The 25096-nt window shown below is 34.4% G+C and overlaps 1 protein-coding gene across 2 annotated transcripts; it reads right to left on the bottom strand.

Annotated features, from left to right (window-relative positions):
* Window positions 1–352: 352 nt before the first annotated feature.
* LOC132724086 (SCO-spondin-like) lies at window positions 353–22982 on the bottom strand. Of its 2 annotated transcripts, XM_060708898.1 has the most exons (16): window positions 22917–22952; window positions 21468–21701; window positions 20027–20080; window positions 19382–19467; window positions 18734–18805; window positions 17842–17923; window positions 13677–13780; window positions 11770–11838; window positions 10561–10708; window positions 9198–9353; window positions 8332–8502; window positions 4708–4878; window positions 3123–3205; window positions 2779–2869; window positions 1225–1317; window positions 353–688 (listed from the first exon to the last, which is right to left on the bottom strand). In XM_060708898.1, the coding sequence occupies exons 4-16, from the start codon at window positions 19409–19411 to the stop codon at window positions 552–554; spliced, it is 1407 nt and encodes a 468-aa protein (XP_060564881.1). In that variant the 5' UTR covers window positions 19412–19467; window positions 20027–20080; window positions 21468–21701; window positions 22917–22952; the 3' UTR covers window positions 353–551. The 2 variants fall into 2 exon arrangements, with proteins under 2 accessions (XP_060564881.1, XP_060564880.1); XM_060708897.1 differs by lacking the exon at window positions 21468–21701 and having other exon boundaries at window positions 22917–22982.
* Between the last annotated feature and the right edge of the window lie 2114 nt (window positions 22983–25096).

Here is a 25096-nt window from a genome sequence, read left to right as displayed (position 1 = left end):
ACGCCTGACGAATTGTGATAAACAAAACCTCACCTTGTCATTTTAATGACAGGTGCTTAAAGCACGCAGCATGTCGTAAGGCTGATTATACAGTAGTCATGTAAGGGACACTTGTGCTATCATGTAGGAAAAAGTAATTATGATGTTGTGCTGAACAATCTTCAACAATCGGATATATAATAGTTTTGTTTAAATGTACGGCCTCAACACGTCACAACAAACGCTTAAAATAGAGGAAAAAGACAAAATTAAAAAATGTTGCTGGGTCAGTTGATTGAGTCTGATCATTGACGCCAACCTTTTGGATTTATTTATGAGATTATTCTCATTGTCAAAATAAACAGAACAATAGTTATACATTGAATAATCCTTTATTTCTTATAACATAATCTATATTTCACAGATAACATTTAACTGGTCTCAACAGTTAACATCATTTTTTCCATTTAAGTCTATAAATATTGAAATATATGACGCAAATTTTGTAAGTATGAATTCTACGATGTTCGAAAGGCCTTGATCCTAGTCGGAAAATAGGAAATGCATTCTAACTATGTTCTTTTACAAATGACGTTGTACGTCCTGTTACAGGCAATATCGTTCCATTTATACTGAAACTCTGCAAGGAATACGGCACAGTTTTCAGCACCATAAGCACCATCATTGTCGGGCTGTTTATCATTCCAGACTGAAAATATGAAAACATCGGCTGTGAACTATATACTAACATGAACGATATATATTTAGAATTGACCTTGCTTAAGAGTATGTTGTACGTATCTTAAAATTGGTTACAAAAAAATATGCATTTAACAATGCAGACACGGTATTTTCGTGCATGTATATTACGGACAATGAACATGGCATCCACTGAAATGCATTTCTGAAGCTGATGTTTCAAATACATATTAATTGTTAAAAAAGTGTTTCTCACAAATATTTGAATCCATTTTGGCAATATTATTTTTCTCCAATTTTCGAAAAGATGTTTAAGTATCAAAAACTCATATTTTTAAAATTGACTAGCTTTTGAGTAATAAATATCATAATATAATTAATAACCTGATATGTACCCAGGGTTTGGGAATAATCATTGGTTGACATTGTTTATGGATTTGCGTAACTTTGGCAAAACTAATACTTACGCTTATTTCAAAAGTAATATCAAATCTTAAAGATGATAGAACATGAAAAACATTCAAGAAAAAATAGTAATTATTTTACACGTAAAGTTGACTTTTTGGTTTAAGTCTGACCATTCCCAGTTTCCCTCAGTAACAGAATCCGTCATACCCAACCACCAGCCGGTGTCAGAATCTGCAATATAATTCTAACTGTCACATATGTCTTAAACAGGAAATAAATACCAATAATTATAATAATTAAATTGTAACTCTAAAAACGCGAAAAACAGAAACCAAAAAGAATGCCGAAAAAGCAATATTAAACGAAACGGCGAAATAAAAAAATGTCACATGAGTCTGTTGATGGACGGTAGTGGTAATTTTATTATATTACCAACATCCCATAGCACAGGCGTAAGAAAAAAAATCTACGTTAAATTACGAATATGATAAACAAGATCAAAAAGGTAAGGCGGTGTTCAATGAACGTAACCAACATACGACCCAGCAACAAGAACCAGTGACAAGGAGCCCAGGCGGACCCCAAACAAAAACAGGACAGGGCACAAGACAAAACACGGACAGGTCAACCGCCAAAACGACAAATAATTTTTAACTTATAAGGAATTAAAAAAAACAAAACAAATAAATGATTGAATAACAGGAAATAATTTGTAACTGATAAGGAATTCAAAGAAAACAATTATATGATTGTATAATAGGCCCACAATGTCAAAGGGCACAGGGAATTGGGAAGTTCATCAAAAATGCAGTTTGTTGGCTTTTTTTAAATGTGCCGAATCTCGACAAATATTTCAAAAAATTTGGAAACAAAGTGATCCCTCGGAAGCATTAATCACAACAAAATTACAAGAGAATTGCAGACTCGGTTTGATTGTGACTGTGCATGAGGGATAATGAATACGTGCAACATCCCTCGCGCCCCCTAGCACCGGCTTGAGCGGTACTCAATTCTCAACACTTAATAGTGATGGCATCAGTGATCCCGAAGGGCCAGAAAAATACAACAACACTGAAGTGAAGTATGGGGCAACTTTTTACACCTGCCACACAGCACTTGACACCTGCTGTTGTAAAGTTGTTCAAGGTATAATCTAGATGGACTTAAATAGAATATGCTTTTACTTCATATTTTTCTTTTCCTCTCGAATTATGTATTTAGCAGCGTTCGCAACTGATTTTGTAATAAATATTGAATGAATCCTGAATAACAAAAATATGATATATTGAAATAGTTCATAATAGTGAAATTATGATCCTTTTTTTCTCTGTCACCATTGTTGAATTAGTAATGTATTTCCAAAGATTGGCTCTTATAATGGTGATTGACTTATAAATTATTATGAAAAAATTATACAACATTAAACTTTCTGCTCCACTGTTTTTAAGAATTGTATGATATCAATACATTCTGAACCATATTTATGGACATTTCCCTTTGTCATATGTATAATTGATTTCTTTTTCAGGATAATATAAAGCTGAACACAAGAATCGATAATGACAAGCCAATATCCACTGTGATTGTAATCTTTTGCAGTGTATTGGTAAAAAATCAAGTCAACAGGACTAAAAATAGCCAACTTTTGAGAATGGAGAATAACGTGTAGTGCTCAAAAAAGGGATAACATACCATTATGAGACTTAAGATAAGACACGACAAAGGAGTTTTCAACAGTTGATTGAACATGTACCAATGACGCGTTTCTTCCATGACAAGTTTTCTTAAAGATAAAACAAACAATTATTTCATTAATGTAAAGCACACTTTCCTTGATTAAACAATTATTTGATATAATAATTGAGAAAACAAACAATAAAAATGCAAATGTGCACATTCGATCTTCAGTAGAGAAACAAATAAAATATATGTTTGTCTTGAAAGTAAAAAATTAAATCTTTCGTTTACTTTCCCTGTTCAGATAATAATTATTTGATACGATCAAATGATAACAAAAAGTTACAATAATCAATCACCTGTGCAGCGTCAAATGTCATTTTTTGACGTATGAATAGATAACAGGATGGCCTTTTGTATACCCAGCTGGATGATGGACAAACTTGGGTGAAAAATGAAAACGTTTTATTTTTTTTTGCAACAATAATTTAAAATAAGATATGAGCAAAATTCAAACTTCTTTTGTCAATTTTTTACGTTTAAATCGAAAATTTAAGTACTACAAATGTAATGCCTCTTCGTCTTTGGTCTAAAATACAATTTAAATTATACATCTATAGTCATACGCTAAGTAGACAACAAATTTATGAAAACTGTTTTAAACAAAATCCAAACAATGCAACGGTTACAATTAGGTAAATGGTATAAGATTTTCCTTCTGTGTACAATGCTGTTCAATAATAGGGACAATACATCAAATGAATTTTCAAAAAACATTATAAATATTGTATGTGGTCAAGCCAGTAAACTGAAAAAAATAGAGAAAAAAGAAAGAATCTCCAAAGAAAGCCCAACACGGCAAAATTGAGATGTTGCAGGCTCGGTTTGATTGACGGTACTGTCAAGTGCAAACTAGTGAAACTACCTTTCACGCTCCTTAGCACTGGCTTTAGGAGAATTCAACATTTAAACAGGTAAAGGTAAAATTTTGAACTTCTGCCTTAGTAAGAAATGACAAACGGCCGCGGGACGGCGTCTATTTCTCCAAAAAGAACCCCTTAATATCGGCCAATGTCCGTCCGGTCATCGTGACAATCAGACAGATGAAGTTCTAAATTTAGTCATCGGACGGGCGCCGTCGAGGTTTAAGTACCACTTAAAAGCTAACGGTGTCTGGAAAACTTTTGGGGTCATTCAGTTGAAAAAGTCATTTGGCGGGCATCGACCGGTCGCCGCCCGGGCGATGTATTTCGGATCGGATATTGTTTTTGATACAAAAACACTGTCCAATTTTAAAGGCACCCGGGCGGACATCGCCCGTGCCCCGCCCGGTGCCCGAATAGGCACCAGTTGGCGAACAAGTATCGGCCAGTACCTGAACGCTTTATGCACAAGATCTGGTCGGTTATTGTTTTGTCGTACTGCGATCCTGCGGCTTGAGTTTATTGTAATTGCGGTTTAAATTTTTGAAGTTGCCTAAAAATGTAACTGTTACAGCCCGGCGCGCACATGTTGACCGTCCAATCCATTTATAAATCGCACAGACGCCGTCCGGTCTTTGAATGCTGTCTGTGATATCATTTGGCCGACAGTTTCATTCATGATCACGCAGAGTATCAGATTAAAAATCGCCCTGCGTTCGCGAAATCGTCAAAGCCGATGATGTAAACATCGTTAAATCGGACGGCGGCCGTTTTATTTAGGATCTAGGCATAATATGCAGATGTGTTCATACGGCGGTTATGAAATCATTTTTACAAATAATACAACCCTGTTAAACTTTTCAATTGTCTCTTTTTTCATTTCTATCGATCGGTGAACATAAGATAGTATTGGTTTGAATTCATTAGATATCTTAAAGGTCTCATTGTTATCGAGAAAAATACAGTTTTAAGTTAAATGAAAAATAGTTTGCTATTGACCTGTTCTCTTTCATTTTTTTACCTGGACAGTCCAGTAGGTTGCATTGCGAAATATCAAAATGGTCACCAGGACAAAACAAGTTGCCATGTATTTGACCACTTCCAGAACAGTAACGTACTCTTGACTTTGTGGCATAAGAGCATGTACTTGAACACTGTCCCCATGATCCCCAATTCGACCACACCCCTTCGTCTGGAAAAATTGTAATAAAAGTCAATTTATACGTTAACAATTAAAATGAAATAAAAAGCAAAACATTTTTGCAGTGGTAGTAGTCATATATTGTGTAAACGAACAGTGACATACTTTTGACTTTGTGCCATTAGAGCATGTACGTGAACACTGGCCCCATAATTCCCAATTAGACCACACCTCTTTGTCTGGGTGATGTTAATAAAGAAGGCAATTTATATGTTTAACAATTATAATACAATAAAAAAAAACATTACAGCAGAGGAAGTAGTCTTGTATTGTGTATACGAAATAATTGCCATTTGCATTTATATGTCGAAAAAAAAACAACAACAACTTATTAATAACTAAAAATGTGTCCATAGCACACGGGTGCTCCCACACACCACTGTTCTGTCAATCTTATGGCTCTAGGTCAAATATTTTTGGACTACATGTGCCACAAGTTGAAAACTAGAAATCGTTTACTATGTAATGGGCAAAAACATTACAAATACTGAATAAATCCACAAGCAAACCCAAAGGTGCATAAGTACACATGCTGACCAACATTTTTGTAAACTTTCAGGCCTACAAGTCAAATACCTTTTGAAATGAACAAGTTGAAAAATGCAAATTTGTACTACTGTAAGTCAAGGGCAATAACTCTAACAAAACTGAAATAAAACCACATGCCAAGTCCTAGGTGCATATCTTCACAGTGATGTTGATCATTACTCCTGTACTTTAGTGACGATGATCATTATTTCTGTAGAGTTTGTTGATTCTAACTCAAGCACTCAAGGAACAAATAGCACAACATAATGAAACGGTTTTTACTAAGTCAAGGGCAATAACTTTACAAATACTGGATAAATCCACAAGCAAAACCCAAGGTGCACAACTACATATGCTGAGCAACATTACCGTAAGGTTTCATGACTCTATGTCAAATCCTTTTTGAGTTACATGCGACACAAGTTGAAAATTTCCAAAAAATGTCTAAATCAAGGACAATAACTCTAAACATACTAAATAAAAACAGACGGAAATACCCAGGTGCTCAACTGCACATGTTGATCAACATTCCTGTAAAGTTTCATGACTCTATGTCAAGTTCTTTTTCAGTTACATGCGACACAAGTTGAAAATTGCATATTTTTACTAAGTCAAGGGCAATAACTCTAACAATACTAAATAAATCTACACGAAAATACCCAGGTGCACAACTATACATGCTGATCAACATTCTTGTAAAGTTTCATGACTCTAGGTTAAATCCTTTTTGAGTAAAGTGCGACACAAGTTGAAAATTGCAAATATTTACTAAGTCAAGGACAATAACTCTAAAAATACTGAATAAATCCACATGAAAATACCCAGGTGCACATCTGCACATGCTGATCACAATTCCTGTTAAGTTTCATGACTCTAGGTCACATACTTTTTGAGTTACGTGCGACACAAAAGAGAACGGACGGACGGATGGGCCAACACTTGGGGTTTATGTGCTTTTTCTTTGATCTTTATGTGGCATTTCCCCCATAAACCAGTAAAATTACCACATAAACCAGTCGGTTTACGGGATTTCCTTCTATCTTTAATTAAAATTATGGACGGAATGAAGCTCATAGACCATTGGATGTTCGCCCGGAAGGACAGACGGACAAGGGAAAATCTAAATCCCCCCCATAAAGTGGGGGCACAAAAATGTCAGTTTTATACAGCTCACATGATATATTTTGTCGATTACAAACCGCAAGACTTAAAATAGATACTGACACAGAGGAGATCCCTCGGAAGCAATATACAATAATGATGATGATGATGATAATAATTATAATAAAGCATGGTCCGGTTTGTTTGAGACTGTTTCTGCGAAAGGTGTAAAAGTGCATCCTCTCTATTTCTCTCCAAAATCGCTGATCCAGTTTCGACACTTAACGTGCTTGATACAGTAATCCATTTCTTCATGGAAAATAATATCGACAAAGAAAAAAAAAAACAAACAACACTTAATTTTGAAATAATGGATACACTTTCAATCGGATATAAAACGAACCGAATTGGCCATGAAGTATGATAAATTATTCTTTATAGAGCAGACATAATTAAAGTTCCTCAACACACAGGGCGGGTGAGACCACTCTATTCGTTCAATACAAATATATCCTTGTATGGAACCTTTAATTATGAATACAATATGAATAAAATCTGATTACGTGACACCAAATAAATTGTATTCTTTTTTAGAATCACCTTTACGGAATCGTAGTACAAATCTGTTTCGACGTGAGTAACTAATCACTCAAATTTGTTGCACTTAATAAGTTCATTTGATAATATGAATTGCTTTTGTTCAGTAACATATTTCAAACAATGCAAATATTTATGTGTGTGGTCGTTTATCAAAATATACCCGTTTGTATATCACTACAATATTTGTATATTTCCTGAATATTTTATAGTTCTGACACATTACCAGTAATCTTATAAGTAATTCACTTCATTTTTCTTAACATTTAGGAAGACCAACTTGTAAAAGAAAAGTTCCTTCAGCAGTAATGAAAAGGCAGACATAAAGCTAAACAATGTACGTAGAATCAGTTCGTTGAACCTATGGAAAAGTGCAACTTCTCTCTTTCTCCATAGCATCAGCTGTATCAGTATACGAGCCTAAAGAACATTATATTGATTGATGGAATGACAAAAGCCATCGTCGGATACCCACGGCCGAACCATTAACATTTATCAGCCGTGGGATTTTTTGCCGATATTCAGTCGATTAGAGGTGTGACAAAGGCAGCTATTTCATTGGCTGCCTCACGATTTCATGAGGCGAATTAAGAACCATCAAATAACCCGCTCGATTTTTTTTTTTTTTTTTTTTGTTTTTCTGTAGCGAAGTTTCGGTATTACAAACAATTTGCCGACAACCATAGAACCGTTGAAAAGTTTAGACATGAAATTAAAGAATTTACAGCAAGAGTATAGATATTACTTTTACAGCGTTGATGTTTCTCCTTTCTGGATTTGATATCTGCTTGCAGAAGAATGATAATTGCGATAGGTTTTTGCCCGATTGATTTTAGTCAAGAACCAGTGGCTAAACGGTTTTTCAACCGTGGGCGTGCCCATTTTTCCTCCTACTGAGTTTTTTACCTCAGCTGTTGAAAGAATATAGATTTTGTTAAAAACGCGAATGTCATTGGTAGATTATTTTAGGCACTGTTGCTGTATATCGACGCAAATCGATTCATTTTACCCACGGTTGATTGCATGTTATGTAACATGTTTATCAATCGTGGGTATCCGACGATGGACAAAAGCAAATCAACACTTTAAGCTCGTTGCAAAAGTATTTATAGCCAATTCACAGAACAAATTAAATATTCATGCTGCTCAGATGTTAAACAGTAAACCAAATTTGAAAATTAAATTAACTAAATTTTCATGGCATTATTATATACTTACGTAAGCATAACCTGTCACTGCAAGTCTTTGTCTCTATTGATATGCCTGTACAGTTTTGAGCATGCGCTACATGAACTTGATACAGACAGTCCCTTCTCCTTACCGCTGTCCCTTGGCTACATGTCTTTGAACAATCAGACCAATCGTGCCATTGTGACCATCCGTAATGACCTAAACATTTACATTTTCGCTTTTCGGTCATTTTATTGACCAATCATACCAGACACGTGAAATTGTTTATTTTTAATAAAAACATTTTGATGTCTGTGTAAAACAGTTAGGTTAACCTAGTAAGTAAGCGGAACCGTACTATTATTTACATGTAAGATTAAAAAACAACCACAACAGCAACAAATTTAAACTGTATTAACAACAACAAAAAATTCAAACAGAAACAAATTTGATAAATAAAAATGAATAAGACAGTTACATGCGTACCACACTTTCTTATATTATATAATGTGATAACAAATTTATTGATGAAATTGTATCACCAGCCTTAAATTCTGACATGAATTACAAGCCTTAAATTCTGACATGAATTACAAGCCTTCAATTCTGACAATATTTGATTATTTTTATTGTGAAATGGAATTTATTAAACTACGCAATTTCTTTGATACAATTCAATTAATTTACTTGTTTTAGTATGGGCGGCAGTTGATCCATCGAAAGCATAAATCACATCAAAATTGAACGAAAATCGTTATATCGGGTCTGTAAATGAGCGGTTACAAATAATTGCAAAATCCCTCACGCACTCTAGCACCGGTTGAGAAATTATAGAGCTGAAAAGTCAGTTTTACAAGTTTGCCAAACACACAGTAGGGGGAAAGATCTGCAAGAACTTCATAACTTATACTTACCGCATAATCCGCAAGTTTTTGGACAAAGTTGATCTACCTTTGGCACTTTTACACAAGCATTTGTGTCAAGCATTCCAAATGAAGCACAAGAATCTTCATTTTTGTTAAAACATGAAGGGTCACCAAACATCTGGAGTGCATAGATGGTCCCGACCGCTGGGGAATAAAAGAGTAAAAAAAATCATTGTGCCAGATTAACGGCATGAAAAAATAACTTTTTTTGGAATTTTGATGTTCTAAAACAATGCCGTGTTATTTGAGGTTATCGTTTTACAAGCTTCAAAAGAACGAACATTTCTAATGTTTTAAACTAGTTACTCAGTTATTCTTTCTTCCATTAAGGTATTACCATCGTTATGCATTATCCCTGCTTTGAAGAGTTAGAGCTAGAACTACTGTTTACTACATTGAAACTGAAGGCCGTATATTCAAAACCCAGAATGGTCAACTTTGTTTCTTTCTTTTATTCTTTAACAATAATATTATAATAAAAAAAATAGAACTACACGATAAATGTAATTAATATATTAAAAAATCATTCCATGCACTTTTGAAATAAATTAGGGAATCTTCGAAAACAGGCACTCATTTGATAAATTCTAGGGATTTTTTTATTAAGTTCTCTAGGTATGTGGATAATTAAACACATGTTAAAATGTCCGGGTTAGTGACACCATTTTACAATATAAATTTCAACATCTTTTTGTAGAAACATTTTGCTTGTGTGATTGTTAGCTTGAGTCCTTTGAGGTGCCCTTAAAGATATATATCTGAACAATGTTGTCAATTTTTCAGTTCCTTATAGTGCCTGCTAGGATGATCATACTTTAATATGTGTATTTTCATTTTACAAACACAGAAATCAATTGAATTTTGTCTTTGTATGCGATATTCGATTTTGAAAATGAAAAAAATATCTGTTCATTAATTGTGTACTGTTGTTTGTTTTTGTACATAAAAACTGTCTATAGTCTTTTGTATCGTGCTTTTTTATCACGATATATATTTAAATCATTGCATATCTCAAACAGAACTATGTTATATACCTGACATAGTCAAACATCTATATTTCAATGTTATTATTTAAGGAATTCTGCAAAATATAACGCCTCAAATGCGATATTCAAATAGATTTACATATGGTTATTTTATGTATGTATTAACCTTAATATCAGAATGTGAAACAATGTTCCGTGATTTATTGTAATAATCAATATTCATCGGCATGCATTTTATTCATCCCATTGCAAACAAAACATTAAACGGGTATCATGCCAGACACCACAAAGTCCATTATATTAGTCTAGATTTAATCACTTAACTTCATACTGTATTAAAATAAACTGATTTCAAGTACACTTACATGAGGTATGGTGTTCACATGCAACTGTATTGCAATTGTCTTTGTCACAACATACAGAACACGCTGTCGAAGTATTGTGTGCAACATTTGAACGCTTTCCAACGATTATCCCCGGATTAATCGAGTCCGGAGTACTTCTTGTGCAGTGCTACAAGAAAACAGTTAAATGCTTTTTCATCATGTTCATGCTTTCGTTTTTCTAACGATGTTTTAACCAAGGGTGTATTTTGTTTTAATGCAGTATGAAAATAACAATACATGAATAGTAAATGTGTGAGTAATACCAAATCCGTTAAAATCTGATTTTCTTTGTCCGTGTTTTATGCAGCATAACATACAGAAATAAACCATGATTACAAAATTATAAAAAAGTGTTAACAAATTTTACATGAAGTATTCCATTAAAGTTAAAAGGAATGTACTGCCAAAATAATGAAAATAAAAACACAAGAGCCCAGTTTGAACCGGGTGATGCCCCGAAAAGGTTATGGACACAGAAAATATACACATCTTGTTGTTTCAGAGTTATAGCCCTGGACAAAATTCAATGCTAAAAAGTAGCAAAGGGCAATAAGTCCAAAAATGAGACAAATCAGAGTCATTGATATTTTTCACTGCTCATTTACCCAATCAGATTTATCTACCTACAAAGTGTCTTGTTGGAATCTCTTATAATTAAAGAGTATGTCCCGGAAAGGCATTAGCTCCAAAATTAGGCAAGGCATAGCTACGGTTCTTGTACAATGCACAAATTCTTATTTAGATCTATGTTCCTACAAAGTTTCACGTAAAACCTCATACAGTTTCAGAGATATGTCCCGACGAAGTTCAAAATGTAAAAATGAACACAGGACAATAACTCAAAAATAGGGTGAGGCAGAGTTACGATTCTTATCGATTGCACATTTACTTATTGAGATCTATCTACCAACAAAGTTTCATGTTGATATCTCTTATAGTTTGAGAGTTATGTCCCGGAAAGTATTTTTTCTAATAGGGTGGAGATAATTCAAAACCGGTGCAAAACAGAATGTTGGTTCTTTGACAATGCACTTTACCAGTGTTTGAAGTTTCAACAAATTATCTCCAAGGGTTTTTAAGTTATGCTACTGACAAGCACAACGAACGGACAGATTTGCAGACGGACAAGGCGGCGACTACTTGCTCTCCCTTCGGGAAGCATTATAAAAATAAGGACATGTCGCTTACAATTGTACTCATACATCCCATTCGAAATCTCTTGTTTCCGTAGACCACAACTTCACGAATATAACATATCTAGAAATTGCGAAGAACATAGATATATGACAAAGTTTATAAAATATATTTTAAGATGATAAAGCATGTACAATTTCAAATATTACCCGTCGTAAATGACAGGCACCAGCACATCTATTGTAATTTTGATTGATTCTTACATCGATTTTTTTTTCAATTTATTTTGAATCAACATATGCTTATTTGAAATTTTTATATAATTGTCAAATTAATATTTTACTTTTCCAAATTAAATTCCATTCAAATTGTTATAATTATTAGTATATATTTTGAAAAAAATGAAAAGAAATCACGGTTTAAACAGAAAAAAATCTGGAAACAAAGTGATCCCTCGGAAGCATTAATCACAACAAAATTACAAGAGAATTGCAGATTCATTTTGATTGAGTTATATTTTTTTACAAATTTCGAAGTAGATTCACCACCAAAAACCAAACAATTACACAAAAAGGTATGCAGTCTGATCGAGGATCATCGGAGAACCCCTAAAGAAACGCCCGAAAATACGGTAATTTGAAAATTGTTGGGCAGGGTCGTTTGACCAGGCCGGAATCATGGGCGCTACTGGGAAAGTTCCATTTCAGCCACGTTTCTTCTTGGTGCCAGTTTAAGCATTGACAAACAATGAAATACCTCTAAGCTTAAGACAGGTGTGTTTCGGTATATTAGGTAAACATAACACTGTAAATTTTATCATAATTCTGTGTAAATACTTCATATTATTTAAAATGAAATATAAAAAATATACCCACTTTTGAAAAAAATATGCCATTTCTCTCTTACAGGATAAGAATTGAAAAAGAAATATCATTAATTCAAGACAATCTACAAATTTTTGAAGAAATATATCCAAATTTCAATAAAACCTAACTTTTACAGACCCCAAAACCACACTATTTAGACAGATAATTATGTATATACACATAGAAAAGGAAACGATCTACAACTGTTATCCCCGTTTAGTTCATTCCGTATATTTTTTCATTTTTTTTAAATATATATAGTTTTTTTCACTAAGTATAAACTTTGCCAAATATTGTTATGAATGTACTTTTTTCAACTATCTTTTAATAGGGACATAACTGACCCCTCTCTCTCTCTTCTCCTCTCTCTCTCCCTCCCCTCTCTCTCTCTCTCGTCTCTCTCTCTCTCTTGTTCTTCTCTTATTCTTCATTTATCTTTCCTTTTTTTGTACACTTTCTTTTCTCTTTTTTCATACTTATTATGCACTTTATAGTAGTATCAGCTTTTCTTAGAACTCATTTTCTTCTGTCAAAAACTTTTATAAAAAGGTCTTAAGATACAAATATACTTGTCATAATCTGATAACATTGATTTGACATTATTTTTTATGTATTTACTTACAGGTTCTATGATTTGAATGTTTGTTGTTATGATTGAAAAATAAAAGAGAAGAAAAATGAATTTAGAACCATCGGCAATTATACATACGGAGGATATCATGAAACCTACATTGTGACACCTTTTGTGCCAGTCTAGAATAAATGGCTTATGGTCCCCAAGTTAAAGAATGCGTGTACCCTAAATGAGAAACAATTGGCTTAACTAAATTAAATTGACTTTGAAAGGAGATCAGACGGTTTGAAGCATATATATCGCAGATAAAACGTTAAAACTAATTAAAACATGAAACATATCCTAAGGGTGATAATACAGTATTTGTAAAACTGTAACAATCAAACTTGAAATGGTTCAAATAAAAAGAACTGAAAGATACGATAAACATGCGCACAGAACTATAAAGTCGTGCTTGACGATCTTCCGGTATCAAATATATTACATTTGTTCCATATTTATTTGAACTGCTTCTTACAAACCTCGTTTTCATTGCATTGTACAAGATTTGTACAGGTGTCTGGACTGCTAATAAGTTCACAGGACATGCAACGAGGAGGCCTGACTTTACCTCCCTTTGGTGAAACTAAAAGACAAAAACTTTACAAATACGTGAAATGCGTAAACAAGACATGCATTCTGAAATTTTAAAGAAATTAACGGAAAGTGTTTAGAATCATGAATGAATAATTTTCCTTCGGTTTGATTGACTAATCTATCGAGAGATTAGCTAAAATTTTAAATGCTCTTTGACATACTATCTGAAAAAAATATGACGCACTCAATTTTATGGTGTTAAAACAAAAAACACAACAACAACAAAATTAAACAAGAGGGCCATGATGGCCCTGGATCGCTCACCTGACACAACCGCATCCAAGCAATGTCTTAAACAAGCATCATGGCCAAGTTTGATGACAACTGAGTCAAACATGTGACCTCTAGTGTGTTATAAAGATTTTTCCATATTTGGGCAATGTGACCTAATTTTTGACCGGACATGACCCATATTCACACTTGACCTAGAAATCATCAAAAACAACCTTCCTGACCAATTTCCAGGAAATTTGAATCAAAACTGCAGCCACTAGAGTGTAAACAAGCTTTTTCTATTTTTAGCTCCTGTGACCTAGTTTTTGACCTAACATGACCCATCTTCGAACTTGACCCAGAAATCATCAAAAACAACCTTCCTGACAAATTTCCAGAATATTTGACTCAATACTGCAGCCACTAGAGTGTTAACAAGCTTTTTCTATTTTTAACTCCTGTGACATAGTTTTTTGACCGGAAATAACCCATCTTTGTACTTGACCTAGAAATCATCAAAACAACCTTCTTGACAAATTTCCAGAATATTTAGATGAAAACTGCAGCCACTAGAGTGTTAACAAGCTTTTTCTATTTTTAGCTCCTGTGACCTAGTTTTTAACCGGAGATGACCCATCTTTGTACTTGGCCTAGAAATCATCAAAACAATTTTCCTGTCAAATTTCCAGAATATTTGGATGAAAATTGCAGCCACTAGAGTGTTAACAAGCCTTTTCTATTTTTAGCTCCTGTGACCTAGTTTTTGACCGGAGATGACCCATCTTCGAACTATACCTAGATATCATCAAAACAACCTTCCTGACAAATTTCCAGAATATTTGGATGAAAACTGCAGCCACTAGAGTGTTAACAAGCTTTTTCTATTTTTAGCTCGTGTGACCTAGTTTTTGACTGGAGATGACCCATCTTCGAACTTGACCTAGAAATCATCAAAGCAACTTTCCTGACAAATTTCCAGAATATTTGGATGAAAACTGCAGCCACCAGAGTGTTAACAAGCTTTTTCTATTTTTAGCTCCTGTGACCTAGTTTTTGACCGGAGATGACCCATCTTCAAACTATACCTAGATATCATCAAAACAACCTTCCTGACAAATTTCCAGAATATTTGGATGAAAACTGCAGCCTCTAGAGTGTTAACAAGCTTTTTCTATTTTTAGCTCCTGTGACCTAGTTTTTGACCGGAGATGACACATCTTCGAACTTGACCTAGATATTATTAAAGCAACCTACCTGACAAATTTCCAGAATATTTGGATGAAAACTGCAGCCTCTAGAGTGTTAACAAGCTTTTTCTATTTTTAGCTCCTGTGACCTAGTTTTTGACCCGAGATAACCCATCTTCGAACTCGATCTGTATTTCATTGAGACAAACATTCTGACAAAGTTTGATGATGATCCAATCAAAACTGTGACTGCTAGACTGTTAACAACCCAATTGTTAGAGTGTTAACAAGCTTTTTCTATTTTTAGCTCCTGTGACCTAGTTTTTGACCGGAGATGACCCATCTTCGAACTTGATCTAGATATCATCAAAACAACTTTCCTGACAAATTTCCAGAATATTTGGATGAAAACTGCAGCCTCTAGAGTGTTAACAAGCTTTTTCTATTTTTAGCTCCTGTGACCTAGTTTTTGACCCGAGATAACCCATCTTCGAACTCGATCTGTATTTCATTGAGACAAACATTCTGACAAAGTTTGATGATGATCCAATCAAAACTGTGACTGCTAGACTGTTAACAACCCAATTGTTGACGATGAACGACGCACAACGCACGACGCACGACGACGGACGCCGGACATAGCCCCATCACTATACCTCACCTAACTCTTGATATTGTCCAGAAACCATTTATCATTTTTAGTAACGATGACCTTGACCTTGATCTAAGGAGGTCAAAATGCCATATCAATCGTGGTCTTTATTTACGATTCCTATACACTACGTTTGATAACCATATCTCATACCAAGATCAAGTTATTGTCCGGAAACAATTTTTCTATTTTTAGTAACGGTGACCTTGACCTTAAGATCACGGGATCCAAATGTAATACCAACCGGGGTCTTCATATACGCTTACTTTACAACAAGTTTGATTACAATACCTCATTTCATACTGTAGTTATCGTCCGGAAACCATGATGTGGACCGACCAACCGATCGACCGACAAGCTGATTCTTTTATACCCCCCTAAACTTCGTTTTGAGGGATATAAAAATATTTATGATATAGGACGATATTACATTGGCGAAGAATTTGATTTGTGCTATGGCTTATTTCATAACTTGCAGAGTGTGTGTTGAGGTATAAAATGTGTAAATTATGAAAACATAGGCAAGGAACCTAACAACAAACCAAACAAAACAGGACAAAGCAAAGGGGTGAGACATGGAGGGGACTTTATAATGAAATAATTCCAAACTGAAATAAAAAACAACAACAAAAAAAACAAAAGCCGGTTGAACCGGGTGATGCTCCCCGAAAAGGTTTTGGACACAGGAAGGTATACCTCTTGTAGTGTTAGTTATGTCACAGACTAAGTTCAAAGTTTAAAAACAACCCAAATGTTGCGCGCGACACGTGGTCTTAATATGGTAATTATTTATGTGAAATAGTTGTAAAATCCGAATTCAGATAACATAGTTATGGGCCGGACACGATTTTGCTGCAAGGTCATGCTGTGACCTTGACCTTCAAGATAGCGACCAAAATGTTGCGCGCGATACGTCGTCTCAATATGGTGATCATTTCTGTGAAATAGTTGTAAAAACCGACTTCAAATAACGAGGCTATGAGCCGTACACGATTTTGCTGCAAGGTCATGCTGTGACATTGACCTTCAAGGTAGCGACCCAAATGTTGCACGCGACACGTCGCCTTAATACGGTGATCATTTCTGTGAAATGGTTGTAAAATCCGATTTCAGATAACATAGTTATGGGCCGGAAACGATTTTGCTGCAAGGTCATGCTGTGACCTTGACCTTCAAGATAGCGACCAAAATGGTGCGCGCGATACGTCGTCTCAATATGGTGATCATTTCTGTGAAATAGTTGTAAAAACCGACTTCAAATAACGAGGCTATGAGCCGTACACGATTTTGCTGCAAGGTCATGCTGTGACATTGACCTTCAAGGTAGCGACCCAAATGTTGCACGCGACACGTCGCCTTAATACGGTGATCATTTCTGTGAAATGGTTGTAAAATCCGATTTCAGATAACATAGTTATGGGCCGGAAACGATTTTGCTGCAAGGTCATGCTGTGACCTTGACCTTCAAGATAGCGACCAAAATGGTGCGCGCGATACGTCGTCTCAATATGGTGATCATTTCTGTGAAATAGTTGTAAAAACCGACTTCAAATAACGAGGCTATGGGCCGTACACGATTTTGCTGCAAGGTCATGCTGTGACCTTGACCTTCAAGGTAGCGACCCAAATGTTGCACGCGACACGTCGTCTTAATATGGTGATCATTTCTGTGAAATGGTTGTTAAATCCGATTTCAAATAAAGAAGTTATGGGCCGGACACAAATACGGGTCGAACGTCCGTACGGACGGGCGGACGGACTGACGGACGGACAATATGGCGACTATATGCTCCCCGAATTTTTCGGGCAGCATAAAATCCGTCAATTTGTTAAAGATATTCAAGAAAAAGTATTTATTTAAGGGCCAACAAAAGGATAAAATATATATGAAAGAGTATAGAGGGTCGCGGAAGGGATGAGGGTGTTGTAAACAACTAGGGGAAAGGTTATCCATGCTTATCAATCGGGCTGACTAATCAAATGAGGTAAAACACTCACTTGGAATGTTACAATGGTTTAAGTTACATAAGTTCTCCAAACACATATTAGTACAAAATGTCGCGTCTTCTCTCTGTGCAGACTGCAATAATTGTAAAACATAGTTCAATATATTACCAATTGAATAGTTTGAACGAGATTAATAATAATGCCGTTCACTAAAATAAGTGGGAAACGATAATTAAGTTCTACAAGGCAGCCCACGTTTACAAACCGCAGCCCTAGACATAAGAAAATAAATGATAACACAGATAAACAAGGCATGGTCAGTAATTCAGCCCGGCACCGATTTCTTGCTGTGACGCAAACAAAATAAACAGGAACATATCAGAATGAGATATAATGTTACATTACAAAACATAGATTCATATAAATACATCATAATCATCATATTAAACATTGAAGAATAACAAATGAAGATGAATATAACCAAAAGGACAAATCGTGAATGATTATGTTTAAAACAAAAGCGATACGCCGATCAAATGTGAGGTAATTCTTAAAACTTGCAACCAATTCTCAGAGAAGCTCATAACTTTTCTTTTTGACAAATGATGATTGGTCAAGTGTGATTTTATCTTATTCAGAAATGTTTCTTATTATTACATGAATATTTAATCCAAAAAAAACGGATGATAAAATTTAGAGACGTAGATTAAGTATAATCCTGTTATAGCACTTTATTTAGGGGGAAACTATTTTTATCCCCCATCCCAATGTTTAAGATTTGAAATATGATATTGATATAAGTATAAAGTAATTCTACATTCTAATATATAATTTTATTTTCATGATAAAAATGGTTCACCAATATTTATGTCTAGATGTTAAAGACATTACTTGCAAGGCATTTTTATTTCACATTCATAGCATAAATATGTAATTTTCGTACCATATCACGTGTGCATCCCACCGTGTATTTTACCTTTCCAGAAGACGTACCGTCAGCACGAGCATAGCACACCTATGAGATAGGTTGAAAAATTATTATTGCATTGTATGATTGATGGGTGAACATCGATCAAAGATTTACAAGGAAGGGCATTCAGTTTTCGCATCCCAACAAAACCAAGTGTCACAAACACCTGCAGCTGACTCCCCATTCATTCATGTTTGTTTGTTTCCTTTTACACCATTTCCCAACAGTATTTCAGTCATATAGGCGGGTAGTTTCCTAACCAACGTTCCTGGAGAGTTACACCAGTACTAGACTACCTTCTCCGTGCTTAACTACCAAAGCATCTCCCGGGGATCGAACCTACGCCAGAGAGGTAACTGGATTAGACTCCCCATTCACATCGCCAAGTACATATGAAGATAAGCCGACACATCGTATGATCTTGGTCTCAACCCTTCATTTTTCTGTAAGTACTTATTTTCATAATATCCTTAAAATGATGATGTTTGTATTTTAAGCATGACCGTGAAAATATAATAAGCATTTATTTTACAATTGTGACGTTCCATAGCCTTCAATGTAAAGTGATTTCTAGACTAAATTAGTACTATGTGTTACAAATATTATAGGGCGAAAGTGTACCTCATCATTTCTGCAGTCAGTTATATTCATACAATCTTCGCTGGTATCAAATTTGTCACAAGAATAACACTGTAATGCAACAGTTCCTTTGTAAAGAAAAACAAAACATTTACAGTTTTGATGAATATTACTAACATTGTTTAACTCAGATATAAAAATTACGCTATTTATCAAAGAATTGATTTATCCTGATTATAGAAGCCCATTCGTAAGATAGTTCAATAGTTTCATTACATGAACGAATCTGAACTCCTTGTAAGGAAATAGAAGCAAAATCAGAAGGCGAAGTGATCATAAGTCAGCACGTTTAACAATGCGGTTACGGATGAACACTACTGTTATCTGGTTGTTGATGTTGGGGCGGTGGCGTTGTGGTTAAGGTGTCTGCTATTAAGCCAGAGATCATGGGTTCGAGCCTTATTTGTGTTACAACCATGTTTCTTCATTTAACACCAGTACTGGCTGGTTCCAGGTAGCGGACTCGAGAGTGATTAAGATTAAGTTGCAAGAACTTGTTTCGCAATGATTTTTCGTGAAAAATTATTAGAGCCTTAATAATATATATTAAAATTTTACAATTTTAGCAATACTCCTTTGAATCTTTAGAAATTAAGGACTTTAGAAAATGATATTGGTTAGTTTTACCTTGTAATAAGCAGACGTATACAAGAAATAAAAGAAGACACACACAATACAGCGCTGTAAACAGAAAAAAATTGCACAAATAAACATGCCGACTGTTTCAATTGTATACTTGTTATCTTTCTTGTCCACTGTTTAATATATGAAACCGTGATCTTAAATGACGATTTTCTTATCTGCTATCGATCGAAAAATATGAGAACAATTGAAAGGCAACTTCAACAAAATTTAGAGAAAATTTAAAAGTGGGCAATAGAAAATGGTTTTAAATTTTCAAAGTCAAAAAGTCAATGTGTTCATTTTTGTCGATTGCGGAAACACCATAATGACCCTGAACTTTACATATCTGGTTCTAAAATGCCAGTAGTTGATGAAGCTAAGTTTTTAGGAATTATATTTGATAAAAAACTTTCTTTTATACCACATATTAAACATTTGAAAACTAAATGCCTAAAAACTTTAAATTTATTAATTTATAAGGTTTTATCAAGTACACATTGGGGATCAAATTCTTCCACATCACTGAAATTATACAGAAGTCTTATCCGGTCAAAAATAGATTATGGTTCTGTACTATATTGGTCCGCAAGAAAATCATATCTTCAAATGCTAGATACCATACATCACCAGGGTCTATGTTTAGCTTAAGGTGCTTTTGCAGCTCACCTGCGGAAAGTCTAGATGCGGAAGCTGGGGGAACCATCGCTTCATCTTCGTCGAAATAAGCTATCACTTCAATATGCAACTAGAATTTTATTTAATAGCAAACATCCAGGTAAAAATATTTTTTTTCAAACCAAGTTATACTGAAAAAATTGTTAACAAACCAAAGGAAATTAAACCATTAGGCCTTCGTTTAAACGATGATTTAGATAAACCTAAAGTTAATCCAGACAGTATCCTTCAAAATGACGATGCGGATGTTCCACCTTGGACTTTTTATTCCCCGAAAATAAATATTAACATTTCAAATATAAAAAAGTCATCAAATTCACCTGAACATTTCAAAGAGAAGTTTCTAGCAATTAAGGAAGAACATGAAGATTTTATACATATTTATACGGACGGTTCAAAAGAAGGTTGCAAAGTAGGTGCTGCTGTGTTTGAAAATAATTTTACATCTAGTATGAGGTTACCAGATAATGCACCAATTTTTACTGCTGAAGCAAAAGCTATAGATTTAGCATTGTCATACAGAGAACAGCATACCCATGATAAATTTGTGACATTTTTCTGACTCATTTTCTGTTTTAATATCCATTAAAAATAAAAAAAATGTGACAATATTATGATAAGGAAACTTCTTTTAATTTCATGATATACTTAAAACAAAATATGTTAAATTATATTGGATCCCAAGTCATGTAGGTATACGAGGTAATGAAAAAGTAGATGCTTAAGCTAAACAATCATTAAATTTTTAAAAAAACTGACTTATTGTTACCTGCTTGTGATTTTAGACCAGCTATAAATAAACTCGTATCATCCGAATGGAAAGCAAATTGGGACAATGCCGTTTTTAATAAACTTCACGATATAAACCAATGTCTTGATGTGTCACCATCTCTTTCTCTGTCAAACCGCCATGATAAAACAGTTCTTCTTCGATGCCGAATTGGACACACTAAAATTACCCACTCTTATCTCCTCACGAATGACAATGTCCCTTTCTGTGCAGCTTGTAATGAAAATTTTACTGTTAAGCATTTTCTCCTTGAATGTCATGATTTTCCACAGGCCCGTAATAGATTTTATTGTGTAAATTCACTCAAAGAACTCTTTAAAACAATTCCATCAAAAAACATCATTAATTATTTGAAAGAGATAAACTTGTACTCTAGGATCTAATTGTCTCATTTTTATTGTCATTTACAAAGTTTTACATAACATTTTAAGCCTATTATAGCATTCGCCACGATATGGCCAGTTATGTGTTGACGTGCCGTAAAAATAATCAGCTGCCATTCAACAAAGTGTTCATGTCGTGTCTTTTTGAGATAATAACAATATATTATCATATGGCATAAGTTCCCTTTTTGTGTCGCCTCCACGGAGTAGTGGCGACATATAGGGATCATTTCTCCGTCGTCTGTCTGTCTGTCCGTCACAAAACTTGTCCGGACTACTCCTCATAAACTACTGGTGCAATTTCATTCAAACTTTACAGGAATGATAAGTACCAAGTCTAGTTGTGCATATTGTCAGCATTTTCCGGTTCAACGATTTTTGTCAGAGTTATGGCCCTTTAATAATTTTTATTTTTAAAGTTTGTCCGGACTACTTCTCTTATACCACTAATGCAATTTTATTGATACTTTACAGGATTGATCTGTAGCTCAAATCCTTGCGCATATTGCACGGGTTGTCAGGTTGAATGATATTTGGCCGAGTTATGGCCCTTTGATAAAAAGGTGTTTTTTCTGTGTGTTGCCAGATACACAAAAGCTTGTCCGGACTACTCCTCATAAACTACTGGTGCAATTTCATCCAAACTTTACAGGAATGATCAGTACCAAGTCTAGTTGTGCACTGCCCGTCTGTCTGTCTGTTTGTCACAAAACTTGTCCCAACATGACATTGGCCATCATGAGGCGACACATGTGATCACTGATCGCTCTTGTTTTTAGAAACCTTTTAATTAGTACCGGTTATTTTCAGAAAATTTTAAGCCGTATAATAAATAGATACGTTTAAATAGAGAGAAATAAGAATCCTAAAAGAAAGCCCAACACGGCAAATTTGAAAATGTTGCAGGCTCGGTTTGATGGAGGGTACTGTCAAGTGCAAACTACCGTCCACGCCCTAGCACCGGCTTAATATTTCACAAAGACTGTTATAAGCATTCTAATATTGTTAATATGAATTACAGAGTTTGTAAATTGCAATAACATACCTCCCATCGTCAATATACGCTCCTATAGTCAATGATCTTTATAATTGTGTGAAGGTTTAATGATTTTCAGATAAATTTATATTAAGTCTAGTGTTTTAATTCACCGTAGGGAACGTGTTACAATATCGTGCAATTAATTTGAGCCTTCACCATTCTCAATTATATTGTAATGAGCGTTCTTAAAACTTTATGGATTTCGTTTGTTTCCTACTTGTAGTTACAGGTTACAATTTTCAAGATTGAGGACGATTCAACATCAGAGAGAAAGGCTTTTTATTTCGGCATTTATTTTCAATTAGATTGATTTCTAAAATATATTGTTTTGTTTGTTTGCACGGAAAAGAACTCCTCATAAAGTCATATATTTCTCCAGACTATGTACCCAAGTATTTCGCCTCTCGACACAAAGTTGTGCTTCTTTCACATTTGCTTAATTTGAATCGAGATACCAATGCAATTTTTCTCCCAAAGAATATAAGAATCAAGAGCCTGACAAACCTTTCTTCTTGCTCGTCTGATGCTATTTGAAAAGAAAATCAATGAAATATTATGGCGCCATGGAATTATGTACTGTTACTGTATAGACCCAGCGTCTTTGTTCCAGTTTTATAAACGTTTATACCAATACTTTGGTTACAGTTTAGACCATGATATTGAAAAAATATTTTGCGTTAAATATTAGGTTATCTGTATGAATAATATGTAGATATTTATTTGATGATATCAAATCCTCTGGAATATCTATGGTATTCCATGTTGATATAAACAACATTAACTTGTAATTGCACTATTAAAACTAAGCTCTACCTACATTCCGTTGAATCAATTTGCTAAAATGTTCCAAACGACGTTTCCTTGTAACTAATAAAAAAACAAGAAGGCAATGATGGCCCTGAATCGTTCACCTGAATATAAAAACTCTCCATAACAAGGAACAATTTATAGTGTCAACTATAAACAAGATAAAACTCTAACCAATTTCAAGGTAGTTTAGACTGAAACAATAGCCGCTAGTCTGTTAACAAGGTTTTTTAATATTTTACTGTGCGACCTTGTTTTTAGTTACAAATGACCCATATTCAAACTTGACCTAGAAATCACTAAAACAAACTTTCTGACCAACTTCCAAAACAATATCTGTAGAGTGTAAAAAATGTTTTCCATTTTTAGGCTGTGTGACCTAGTTTTGACCCCAGGTGACCTGTATTCAATCTCAACCTAGAAATAATAAGAACAACCTTTCTGATTAATTTCAAAAACATTTTGATCAAAATAGTATCTTTTAGAATGCTAACGAGGGTTTATATATATATATATATATATATATATATATATATATATATATATATATATATATATATATATATATATATATATTTGGTCTGCGTGACTTAGGTTTTGAGCCCTAGTGACTCATATTCACAACTGACCTATAAGTAATTAAAAAAAACTTTCTGACGAATTATCAGGATAAGTTGGACTGGAGCAGTAGCCCATAGAGTGTTAACCAGCTTTTTTCCATTTTGGACCGTGTGACCTAGTTTTAGATCCCAGGTGATCCATATTCGAACTTGACCTAGAAATTGGTAAAAGAACCTTTCTGCCGATTTTAAATACATTTGGATCAAAACAGTAGCCACCGGAGTATAACAACGTTTTTCATATATTTTGGTTGTGTTACCGTACTTTTGAACCCAAGTGACCAATATTCAAACTTGACCTAGAAAATCATCATAGCAACCTTTTTGACTGACCTATTTCCAGAACATTTGGCCTGTAACAGTAGTCCGTAGAGTGTAAACATGTTTTTTGCATATTTGGACGGTGTGACCAAGTTTTTGACCCAAGGTGACCAATATTCAAATTTTATCTAGAAATCAACTAACAACCTTTCTGTCCAAGGATGTTTGTTTTTTAAAACTGTAGCCTCTAGAATGTTAACAATGTTTATCAGGCTGTATGGCCTATTTTTGACCCAAAATGACCTTTATTCGAACTTAACACATTGAACATCATATCAACTTTTCTGACAATTTTCAGGATATTTGGAATACAATCGAGAGTGTTTACAAGTGCTTTTTTTATATTCGGACGCAACGAGACCTATATTCAAAATTGACCTAGAAATCATCAAAACAATTTTTCTGACTACTTTCCAGGATATCTGAATCAAAACAGTA

The sequence above is a fragment of the Ruditapes philippinarum genome, unplaced genomic scaffold, assembly GCF_026571515.1.
Source record: "Ruditapes philippinarum isolate M1 unplaced genomic scaffold, ASM2657151v2 ctg8811_1_1_1_1, whole genome shotgun sequence".
Lineage (NCBI taxonomy): Eukaryota > Metazoa > Mollusca > Bivalvia > Venerida > Veneridae > Ruditapes > Ruditapes philippinarum.
Note: the sequence above shows the minus strand (reverse complement) of the source record. Positions and strands in the feature narration are given on the sequence as shown.